Source organism: Musa acuminata, chromosome BXJ1-7 (genome assembly GCF_036884655.1).
Source record: "Musa acuminata AAA Group cultivar baxijiao chromosome BXJ1-7, Cavendish_Baxijiao_AAA, whole genome shotgun sequence".
In the NCBI taxonomy this organism is placed as follows: domain Eukaryota; kingdom Viridiplantae; phylum Streptophyta; class Magnoliopsida; order Zingiberales; family Musaceae; genus Musa; species Musa acuminata.
This window is the reverse complement of record NC_088333.1, coordinates 7718924-7731160: the sequence shown is the minus strand read 5'-3', so window position 1 is coordinate 7731160 and position 12237 is coordinate 7718924. Positions and strand designations below refer to the sequence as shown.

The following is a 12237-nucleotide window of genomic DNA, read 5'->3' as shown; positions in this document are numbered from 1 at the left end:
AATCTCAAATTAAATTAACCTTATGATTTTAACAAGCACCTTGTAACAAAGAAACAAGTTTCTAAGCATACAAGCTACACATGCATGTATGTAGCAGCCGCATAGATTTCGTCCAGGACGACAAGTTCGATCTTGAATAATACATAGTATTCAAGATCCAAAAAAGTCTTATATAGATAAATATCAACCAGGAAAGCAAGCAAGCAGATTTCTTTTTTACTGTGTAAAACCTAGAAATAGATTTTATATCATATTCACATTTGCCACATCATTTTCTCAGCAATAAAAGGTTAATATATATTTTTTTCCACATCATTTTCTTATATAGTCAAGACAAGTTTGATCTTGAATAATACATATTATTCAAGATCCAAAAAATCTTATATAGATAAATAGTAACCAGCAAAGCAAGCAGACTTATTTTTTGACTGTAAAATCTAGAAAGAGGTGTTATATCACATTCACTTTTTCTACATCATTTTCTCAGCATTAAAAGGTGTATATATACACAGTAGCAGTTTTCATGAATGTATTAGCAACTAAAATGCCAGTGACAAATCTACAACTATTAATCCACAAGATAACATGCATGACAGCACAAGTGTAATTAATCTTACAGAATAGGATGGAACACAAGGCTTTACGAAAGAATACAGACCTTACAAGAGAAATTACTAATGTCCATTAGGCAAGACTTCAGGATTCCTCTACTTTGAAGTTGGTTTAAGAAAAACATTTCATGATCGATACTAAGAAATGCATCTAAGACATAAAATGACAATGCCTTTCCAACTTCACTGCCTTGCATGGCATCCTTCGTCACCTAGGAAAAGCAAAAAAAGTGGGCAAATAAGAATATAATGGAGAGATAACAACACTTTATAATAGATTATGCCCAAAAAAGAGACCACAAACAACTCAAGATATGAAATGACTTAAAAAACGTGAAAGAAATCAAGCAACAATGCAGAGACAAATATACCTGGCATTCTGCATTTTGTTTCACAAATCAGATTTTTAAAAATTATTTAATAAACATTATGACACTACTATAATCATATTTAACAATAGAAACATAGCAAATATGGTTATCATGTGCATGATAAGTCCACTTTAACGTAAATGGATCAAAAAACTTCTATAATCATAATCATTTAGCTTGATTTTTCTTACACTTTTTATGCATCAATTGCTTTTGAAATAAAGTCCTAAGTAGTGTATAAATAAAAAAAAAGATTTATTTTGAAAACAGAAACAACGATTAAAAGCATAAACTAGATGTCCTTTCATCAAGAACTAATTAACCTCAATTAGACATGAGGTTGTAGTGGTTTGCTTCTATTGCTTATGTATATCTGGTACTACATCCAAGTCATATTGATTCCAACCTTCTGTTCCATTGGATAGAAACTAAGCATCACTAAAAAATATGAAAATATTTATGAAAATAAGAATATAATGGAGAGATCATAAGCAGCAGCATTTATGAAAATATTTTTATCAAAAATATCAAGAAAATAAAATTCTCCCAGTAAGGCAAGAAGGATCCCCTAACTATCCAGAAAGCATCTGATTTTTTAAACAATACTTCTATTAAAATCCAACACTCCAAGGAACTGCCAGATAGTCTGTAAGAAGTATTCTACAAGTATCATACTCAAGACGTATTAATGCTTTTTAGCACTATACTAAGTCCTTTGTAGAAAGATTGAATGTTAGAAGTTCTAACTTAGAGCCACCACCAAGCAAGAATACAGCATTAAAAAAATGTAAATGGCTGCTAAAATAAAAAATACTAACTGATAAAGGGTTATATCAAGTAGGGTTTTGAATATCGATCCGTACCGACATACTGAGCTTTGATCGGCATGGTATGTATCGTCGATATGCCAAGGCGTATCGACGATATACCCTAAAATCTTAAAAATACCTTCACCTACCACGACAAGGCGTACCGACTTGTCACAGACAAAATTATAAACTGGGTGTTCGATGTAATGCTTATGTATGTTCTTGTCTTTTGGTTTTGTTTATACTTTGCACAACATATAAAGGGCTAACAATAGGCTTAACAACACCATTTTCTTTGGTTTTGGCGGTCGTCCTAGGCTTGCAAACAAATGTTGTGTCATGTGAGCACTTTTGGGGGTTTCAATCTATAGTAAACCATTTGGACTCTTTGTTGTGCAATCGTTCGGAGCTTATAAAGTCTGTTTGTAATTTGCATTGGCTATGAAGTGTTTACTGAAATGATTGCTTGTGGATCCCGAGTGAGACGTCCGTTTTCTCTTTCGTAGGTCCTAAGGGACCATATGAGGTTTCGGGGAGGCTGACCATTACGGACGGACACGTAAGGGTGCCGCACGACTTAGGAAAAACCAGCTAAGTGCGTGACATATGGTATCAGAGCCAGACAAGCACCCATAGAAACACTTGGCATACAAACGTGGGAGACCTAGCGAGGTTGTTTTAAGGGCAACCAGCATGCGCGACTGTTTGGGGGAAAACGGGCATGGAGATGTAAGGAAAAGGAGTCGCTCAAAGGAGCGGACATCTGAGATTGACATTCAGAGGAATGACCAACCCTTCACGCAAAAGGCACCACGAGGACAGGCAAGCTTGGAAGAATGCGTAGTGCACAAAGGTTGGGATGGCTAAGCTCGAGCTACGGCTCGACGTTGGCAACCATACTTTATGGTGCTCAAGGCAAGCGATGCGCTTGGTAAAGGATGAGACCTTACAAGGTGAAATGAGTTGTTCAATGACCGAAAGAGTTGTGCAAAGCTCACAGGGGTAAGGGGATTGCTAACTCGAAAAATTCGATAGTCATGCAAGGGCTTGTATACGGACGATGGAATGTTCATGGCCATCCCAAGGCGACTGAAACTCGACGTCATGTAGCATTGAAACTTTCTTTTCGGCATGAGAAATATATGTTCGTAGGAGGCTGAAGTGTGCAGCGAGTTCAGCATATTATTAGGCCTTAACGGGTGCAGCGGAGCCTGTATTGACATAGAGTCGTAATATAGCAAGTGCGTTTGCAGGAGGCAGAACAATGCAAAATTTGTTCAGCAAGGCGGAGTAGTTCAAGGGGGTGGTGGTCTCCGAAACTTTCAAAGAGAAGGAAGCGAAGAGAGAAGTTGCTCCAACGGGACATATATTCAGGAGGGATAAATCCCGGTTCTACAGAGGGAGAATCATGTGTAACGGGCCACACATGTTGAGGAGTACCTCAAGACAACAACCCCACAAAGCTCAATGGACCGAGCGAGTGGCGAGGAATCATCACATGATCTCGCACGAGATAATGCATTGGGAGATGCATTGCGAGATCAAGTAGGGGAGCGACCTAAGGCAATACAAATGAAAGCACACTTAGAGCCGAAATGAAGATCAGACTCAATAAAGGGCTGACTCGTGAAATGGTAGGCACGAGGGCCACCATCAACTCAATGCAAATCGAGGAGCGGAGCAACTTGGGTGTAATTTGGTGAAGGGCCCAAGCCGAATGAAGAGAGTTGGCATAGAAGATGGAACATGGAACGGAGGCACAAAGCTTTCCTTGAACAGAGGTCTAGGACATGAACTCTTCCAGAGGCAAGAGCGGGATCATGTCGTTCCATGGATCCCTCATTCTGATGGAGCGAACTCATCCTGCATGGTGCCAAAGACGAAGGGAGCTTCGAGGCACATGTACCTTATCTCAGAGAAGCATTTGACGGAGGAACTAAAGCGACTCAACTTGCGGAGGCGAAGTTGGGTTCAGAAGACCTTGGCATGGGGCAAGAGGACGCTGAGGTGGGTACTCTTGAAGAATATGTCATAGTGTTGCAATTCAAGTTGCCAAGAAAGAAGCGGTGCACAGCACAAATTGTGCTGGTAGGGGCAGAGGCCCAGGATCCAGACAATGGTGCACTAATTTCAGCGAAGTCGGTGGACTTCGGGAGCTACTATGCGACAGATTATCCTAGAGCGATGCTTCGTCTAGGTGTAACCCAAGAGCGGGTGGATGAAGATCGATTGCTAAGAAACGAACACAATCGAAGGTAGAAGAGGCCCTACGATGTGTTGGCAGAGGCCACACATGGAGGGAACACAATCCGAGTTCATCCCACAAGGATCAGAATGCAATAGAGATGTCACTGGGAGGCGACATGGTGCAGCGGATCATGGTGGAACAGTTCGTGACAGTGGAATACACACGAATCTTGTCCTGCGAGAGACTAGATCATACGGAGGTATGATCGGGAGCTATTGGGAACTTCACTTCGGTGAACAACACGACGACAAGAAAGGCTATGGATTCAAGGAGTGAATGTTATGGTATCGCAGAGGCAAGTCTTCCGTGAGTGCATCAAATTTTGCATCAGATAAAAGCCTTGGTCATTAGCATATGAGGGTTGTGTACCACCGAGGGAGTATACCGAATGCAAATACCAATAAGTCCCATAGTAGGGACTTGATCATACAGAGGTATGATCAGAGCAACTGGAGAGTTGGACTGCATATTCGCTTAAGAGAGCCCGATAAATCAAAGGACAAGGCCGAGTAAACGAACATTACTACCAAGGAAACTAAGGAGAATAAAATCGATACAAACCCGGCAACATGATAGAAGAGGCCATGCATAGGAGTTGCAGTCTGTCTTTCCATCAACCAAGGGAAACTGCTTAGAGAACACAGAGATGTTGAAGCAAGGGGTCGAAAGGGGCAAGGAAGCAACGACGAGTCCAGAGGGACTTAGCTACCCAAAACCAAGCATCGGTTAGAATGGAGGTGGACTAGGAGGAGTGTCAAAGTACCACAGAGGTAGATCTACCGATCATGAAAAAATGGATGCAGATGTGAGGCGACGGATAATAGGGACATATGCATGGCAGCCATGGTACCACAAAAGCGGGACTTCCGTGAAGTCATCGATCCCTTGCTCTTATAGAGGAAGAGCGCTTGGTCATGAAATGGGCCAAAGGGGTGGAGAATACGAAGGCAAACTCCAAGTACTGAGACAAGGCTGAAAGGCAGAGGCCAAGGAACTTCATAAGACCGGTGTCAACGAGCTTCTCATCAAGATAGCTGAAAGTGGAAGGCTTCGGGTCAATGCAAAAGTACACGACCAAGGGACGAAGCAGGCAATACGCGATGCTGTACCTTTGCTACTCAATAGAGTAGGCAGCAGAGATGATGGAGAAGACGGTACAATCCCAGAGGCGACCAAAACTATTAGACGTACTCTAAGATGGGGTGAAAACTTCCTGCATTCCAGAAGTTCGGTGGCATTGAGAAGGTGAATCACAGTAGCTAACTCAACGCAAGGAATGCAAGCACTTCGAGTGCTCCAAAAGTTTGAACAAAGAACGAGCAAAGGCTAGTAACCAACTCGATGCATAGAGTACAACCCTTGAGGAGGCGAGCGAAGTCAAGTAACATTTATCTTCTCAACTCTTAGGAGAATGAGCGAAACTGAGTACCCAAATTCTCTTATATATCCAACAGAGGAGCTCTGCACATGTTCAAAAACCCTTTGGAGAAACCAAATGGAAGACGATAGTTGTTGTCAAATCCTCACCAATGGTAATCAGTGCTATTGAGAGTAGATTATCCGCTTCATTTCCCAACAGAATGTCAATCGAAAGTGGAAGTGATGCTAACCTACTTAGAAGTGACAAGTAAGTGAAAGAAGAGTCAATGAGCAAATTTTATGGAGGAAGGATCCAAAAAACCTCAAAAGTTTACGAGGCGATGCTCATTAAAGCTACAACAGGCATCCACCCAGTTCAAGCAGCATAAGGCACTTAGGAGACTGGCGGATGGTCGTTTCCTTCATCTGAAGGATCCACAAAACTCGACCAACCCCACACTAAAGTCAAAGTCATTGGCGAGTTGAAACAACATGACGGATTAAAAGTTCGACTACTCAACAACAGCAGTTGGGAGCCAAGAGACGCATTGCAGTTGAAGCAGAAATTAAAGACTCAGCAAAGGCAAAAAATTATAGCATCAACAAGGGCTTCGACGTAATGCTTATGTATATTCGTGTATATCGATTTTGTTTATGCTTTGCACAGCATATAAAAGGCTGACAGTAGGTTTAGTAGCCCCCTTTTTTTTTTATTTGATGGTTATCCTAGGCTTGCAACCAAAGGTTGTGTCATGTGAACACTTATGGGGAATTCGATCTGTAGTGGACCATTTGGACCCTTTGTTGTGCAATCGTTCAGAACTTGTAAAGTTTATAATTTGTTTGATTAATTAATCAAACAAAAACCACCAAACAAGACTTCCTACTTGTGCTTCCAATTTATTGGCAGGCAAAATACAAAATTGTGTGCCATATGGACAAAATTTGTTTCTATAAAAGAAATATCAAGCTTACAAAATGCAAAATAATATGTCAGCCATTCAGGCCTCAAGATCAATAAAAAAATGAATAATTAACTTTAATTGCTTAATACTAAAATGGAAAAATAGTATAATGTGCAAAAAGTAGAACTACAATAATATTTGAACTAAAAACCAGATAACTAGAACATCAGTAAAGGACCTACCAGATCAATGATTGCTTGAGCCTCTTTCTTCATTATGGAAAAATTGGCCCTTTCCAATTCAGCCTGTTCCTTGCCGATCTGTCATTTTTATATCAAAATATCATGATGAGTCGTACAGAGATTTCTTATAAATGCAACAAAGAACAATTCCGGAAAGGAACCTTCTGAAGATTTAGTTCATCATCTTCATCATGTTCTTCATGAAGCAGGTACCTCAAGACTGATGCAGGGACATCTGGGTTAAGGATACTACGACAGTACTGAAAGTAACTGAGTAGTAATGCATATTGCCTATGGAAAAAAATTTGGTAGAGGCAGCATGTTTAGATAGATATAAAATCCAGTTAGTTATTTCAAGAACTTACAGCAAGTTAGTAGAAATACCGCCGTCTCAAGGTTTCAGAAGATTCGTTTTTCAGAATAGCCATCATAAGCTTATACAATATAGAGTGGCAAGCACCATTGGACAATTGTTTTACTGAGATAATGTCTAGGCAAGTGACACTATCCGAATCGACACCACCAGGACACAAAAATCTTTCATCTCTTAACTTAGCCATACAGGTAAGTGCAACCTTAGAAAAACAGAGACAGTAAACAGAATTAAGAATCTCAGAGAGAGATACAATATGTAAAGCAGACAACCAAATTAATACCACAAGGATCTTACATTGCTTAATATTACTGCCATTCTTAAAGTACAATCAGGAGATGCTGCAGCACTCAGTGAAGCACCAAGCAACCTTTAAGAGGAATACTAAGTTATTAGTTATCTTCAAGAGTGTATTTCACAAGTATATACATTGTTACTCACTCAAACAATATCTGGGAACGATATTCAAGAAGAGGCATTCTTTTAGATACAGAGACCTGAAAGAAGTGGGGAATATCTCAAGGTTTAACAAGATGAAAGGAATGCTTGAATATACTCAGGAAATGGGTAATAGACCAAAAATCAACCTCTACAATATGAGACCAGCCTGTCAGCATATGGAGTTGGGCTGCTTGTTCTTCAAGATTTTTGTTATACCTCCAGGCCCATCTTAGAAACTGCTGAATTGATGTTCTTAACTCACTCATCTCAACCTCATTAAAATGGGAGCCGACCTGGGTACATATCTGACCAAAAAAATTGAATACCATCACTAATTATATGCCTCTAGATAACATTAGAGTTCATCTAGTTAGTACAGAAACCAAATCTGTGTACCATATAATAGACAGTACAATACTCAAATGACATATATAACAACAAGCTGTGACATCCCGACTATACTGGTCGGCAGTAATATTGACATAGGAAAGATATAAAAATGCACTAAGAAAAAACAAGAAATTAAAACCTGCCAAAGTTTTTCATGCAGTGCATCCAAGTCTAATAATCGATCTCCTCTGTCTGAAAAATAATATACACCACCCATTTCGGAGGTTGCAGAATTCTTCAATATATCATTAACCTGAAAAAGGATACTAAGTCATTCGAAGGAATCAGCTAAAAAAACAAGGAGACACCAATGATAGAACCTGCACATCAATGCTAAAGGTGGGAAGGAGCTGAGGGCATTGGATAGCAATATCAGGAGACCGAAATTGCACAACATCAAGCAATTCTAGCACCTGAAATGTATAAGCAAGTAATATGAACTAGCATTGAACTTGTTTACTTGAAAGAGTAAACAAATAATTAGCAAATACACTTTTTTCACACAACAGTGAGTTAATAACCACAAGGATTCTCCTGAGAAGAAAAAGAAAGGAAAAGGGAAAAGATTAATATAAGACAGATCAATTTCCTTCTTCGACCATCTGAAAAAAATTGGAACTCTGATCCCCATACTTTAACCAGACTATTTGGGAACTTTGTCCAACATGCTTCACCTATGTGAGCAGGGCCTCATTCTTGACTTTAATGGCTATCCTTTCCTATCGAGGGAATCCTAAGAGTCCTTTTTTCAAATCAATCAAGTTAAAGAACCAACAATTTAGCATATGTAATCAGTTTATCGAGGATTCTCAAGTTACCCTCTGTTCAGATCTTGAAAGGAACTCTAAGCAGTCTTAAGGTGATGACTATCAAAGGTTAAGACCATCAAGTTTGTCATGTAGATCCGACATAACAGTAGAAGTTTTCCTGAAGTTTGCAATTCTTTGCAACTATGAAGATATATAGGTTCTAGGTGCCAGCAAAGGCAAGTGAGAGCAATTGAGATGGGGTCCGAGCAAAGAGAAACCAGACCATTTAAATCAACTGAAAAAAGAGCAATTGCATTCTCAATTAAGGAAGCTCGCAGTCCAATACAATTAAGCTGCGATATACTCTTTATGTCGCTCAAGTGAATGAACACCTAAAGAGTGGACACTCAATGGAAGAAAATGCCTGGCAGAACTAATAAATAAACACATTATGCCCAGAGATCCTGTGCTATAACTCTATTAGTGGACCTGTTGCAGGAATTGAGGTAACCTTTTAATAACCACCACAAGTAGTTCATAGACCACACATAAGTAATAGCCAAACAACAATTATTCAATTAGCTTAGAAGCAAGATAGTGATGCAAGATCAACTAATTTGCAAACCATATTAAAGAGGCCTGATTTCTAACAAATAATCAAACTCTTGTAGAATTGACTAGCAACTTGTACTAAACGGTCAAATATCTTTTTTTATATATACTGATATGAACATAGACAGATCAGCTACCATTTGTATGTAGGTTAGTAATGGAAGATGCTTTCTAACAGTCCCCCATTTTTGGCTCCACCAAGGCCCCGTTGACATTGCAGGAAACAGTATTCATGTAAAACAATAAGTTACATTATCATTCATTCAGTTTTTTTTTGGGAAAACTACAATGGGTCCCTAAACTTTAATGTTCCAATCATGTGATACCATTAGTTTCTAATCATAATTCTTGATGACTCGCTATCCAAACAGACTTGTCAATCAGCATGAGAACTTGTCCAACATGATCATACTGCAAGGAAGGAACGATAGGAATAGAAAAAAGAAATAGGGAGAAGATAGCAGTGACCAATTAAAATTGAAGCATTACCAAGTTGGAAAGCAGAAATGAAAAGGCATATCAGCTGCACTAACTTTGATGGTAATTGCAAAGACATTGGCAAGCAATACTATACCTACTAACTTCAATGGTATAATTGATATCAATTTAATAAAAGGACAAATAGAGTCAAGTTTATACCTTGTTCTTCTTCATGGTTCTATGCATATCAATGGAATCGACGTCAGAAGTTTGTGGTAAATCTGGACCTTTGTAGTTATCACCAGCAAACTGAGAAAAACTGAGAGAGAGAATTGAAAGGCAAGCCTCTCGGTGTGTTGATACAGACATATCAGCTGCATGCAACTCCAGTGCTAATAGCTTTAACAGCCATGCTCTCTACAAAAAGACAAAATACATGTCAAGGCAAAGCATCAATACAACCAATACAATATTCACTAAACTCCTTTTCCTTCAATCATAAATTTATTATGCTAACCATTTCTAATGATTAAAACTTTCTTTTGTGTCAAATAACAAAACAGAAAAAGGGCTAAACAGATTTTGAAGTACAAAGTACAAACAGTAGTTTATATATAATCTAAAATTAAATTTAACAAACTACATCTTCGCCGTAACACTTTCTGTCTAACAGTTCATTTAACTTTAAATATATGAGAATCTTAACCACCTTCTGCTACTATTAAATAAAGTATGCTTAACCCCTGCCAAAAATTGGGTTGATGATACTTCCTCCATATTATAATGCTCAAAGCATATAGGATTCAACTAAACTATGATACCTATGTAAATAGGATATAACTTAACCATGGTACCCATGTAAACCTTAACTATGGTACCTCTACTTTTAGCCAACAAATCTTCTGATGGTATTTGTGAAGTTGTAAAACATAAGATCAGCAATTCTGGATAAGAAATTTTGTTAAAAGCAAATACCCAGTCATACTACAAGGCCCAAGAAACTCCAACAAAATAATAACAGACAATTTTGTGATTATTTCTGCAAGTGTCCCAGCACATAAATCTTCATAATGAATTTGCAGAACAAAACTATAAAAGTAAAGTAAAGGCAAATGAAAAACAGGTACCTCATGGAGCATGCTTGTGCGAAGAGACTGATTATGACTTCTTTTGGGCAGTGGAGACACACAAATTGTTTCCAAGTGCTGTAAGATGAAATACACAAACAAGTGACAGAAGAAATAAATAAAAATTAACTCTAGAGTCATCTAAATTGACAAATTAGAGACACCTTGGAGAAGAATTGATACTTCTTTGTACTCAAAAGATCCATTGTAGGACCACCTGTTAGTGGATCCAGGCACAATTCATACAGAAGCTGCAAATTAAATAGAAGAATTTCCTAAATCTGGTTAAGGTATTGATTAACTTCAACAGTAATTCTTTCACACAAACAGAAGAAAAAAGGGTCATCAAACCTGAAAACCAAATTCATGCAGTAAGCCATTTATATCTGGCTTCAAAAGGTTTTCCAAATTATCAAGAATAACCTTCAAACAACTGCAATGAGCCTCAGATTAGTGATTAATAGATGGCTATCAAACATAAGTAACTTCTATCCAGACAGGCATTGAACCTGTAATGGACTTTTGGCTGCAAGACAGTCCTCTCCACAGGACTGTCGACATCAAACCTAAGAAGCAGATGTGTAATATTTGGAGCAGAGCGACTTATGTTATCGATAAGAAGCTGAAAAAATTAGGAGGAAAATTAGAACATTATATAATAATCTTAAAAAACAAATTTATAATCTTTCATATATTGACTTTATTATATATATATATATATATATATATATATATATATATATATATATATATATGAGAACCTGCAGAATAAGGACACCAGGATCATCTTTCGTGTTCTCTATACTCTGGCACTCATCAAAACGTGATTCCAGACAGGTTGCATAATCTTCAATCAGATGTTTAGCAGCATTTGATTTTAACATCAACTGAACAAGTCCAACCATTCTTGAACTGTCAAGAATAAGATAGAGAAATAAATCTTCCATTAGACCAACAAAGAGAAGTAACCCAATTTCTTTGTAAATGAAAGCTAAAGAAGAATACAAGAGCTCCAAAATCTGGAAATCAGCTGGATAATACCTCAAAATACTCATGATTTTTATTGAACACTGCTGAATTTGAGGTAGAAAATCATATCGGACATACTCCAGCAACGCAATAATTTGGTCTTGATCTTGAGACAATATAATGTCCAAGGGCTATTGAACCAAGAAAGTATCTGATGAACATAGCAAATGAAATCTGAAAACAAAAGGAAGAAAAATGCCAGACAGGCTAAAGATGACAACCTGGTACAGAGGGCGCCAGAAATCAGCAAGAAATACATCCTTTTCCACAACAAGAATAAGGATTTCCAGAGAAAGTTTTACAGCATTCTCCAACAGTTGACCATATGTTTGACTAGTCCTCTCACAGATAATCGTGTCCACACCCAACAAAATGATGCTCATAATATTACGAAAAACAATTTTACCACTCATGAAATCCTGAAAAAACATTTACATTTAAAATATCTGGCAAACTGTGACACTCTCCATAAACCTTCAAGTAGAACTTCTAGTTAAAATATTAAGTAAAATGAAAACTAACTTTATCAATAAATCAGAATCAGTTACAAC

The 12237-nt window shown here is 38.1% G+C and overlaps 1 protein-coding gene across 4 annotated transcripts in view; it reads right to left on the bottom strand.

Moving 5' to 3' along the window:
* LOC135678574 (nuclear pore complex protein NUP205-like) overlaps positions 1-12237 on the bottom strand; it is a 40661-nt gene that overhangs the window by 6400 nt on the left and 22024 nt on the right. For 3 of the 4 annotated variants that reach the window (XM_065191521.1, XM_065191522.1, XM_065191524.1), the window contains exons 19-35: positions 11908-12105; positions 11699-11817; positions 11419-11569; positions 11167-11279; positions 11009-11090; positions 10822-10908; positions 10658-10735; positions 9750-9947; positions 8070-8162; positions 7889-8002; positions 7506-7664; positions 7360-7415; positions 7216-7288; positions 6930-7120; positions 6707-6836; positions 6546-6623; positions 659-823 (exon numbers count right to left, since the gene is read on the bottom strand). In XM_065191521.1, coding sequence (XP_065047593.1) covers positions 659-823; positions 6546-6623; positions 6707-6836; positions 6930-7120; positions 7216-7288; positions 7360-7415; positions 7506-7664; positions 7889-8002; positions 8070-8162; positions 9750-9947; positions 10658-10735; positions 10822-10908; positions 11009-11090; positions 11167-11279; positions 11419-11569; positions 11699-11817; positions 11908-12105 — 2085 coding nt within the window. The remainder of the gene's footprint in view (positions 1-658; positions 824-6545; positions 6624-6706; positions 6837-6929; positions 7121-7215; positions 7289-7359; positions 7416-7505; positions 7665-7888; positions 8003-8069; positions 8163-9749; positions 9948-10657; positions 10736-10821; positions 10909-11008; positions 11091-11166; positions 11280-11418; positions 11570-11698; positions 11818-11907; positions 12106-12237) is intronic. The other variant, XM_065191523.1, reaches the window with a different exon arrangement.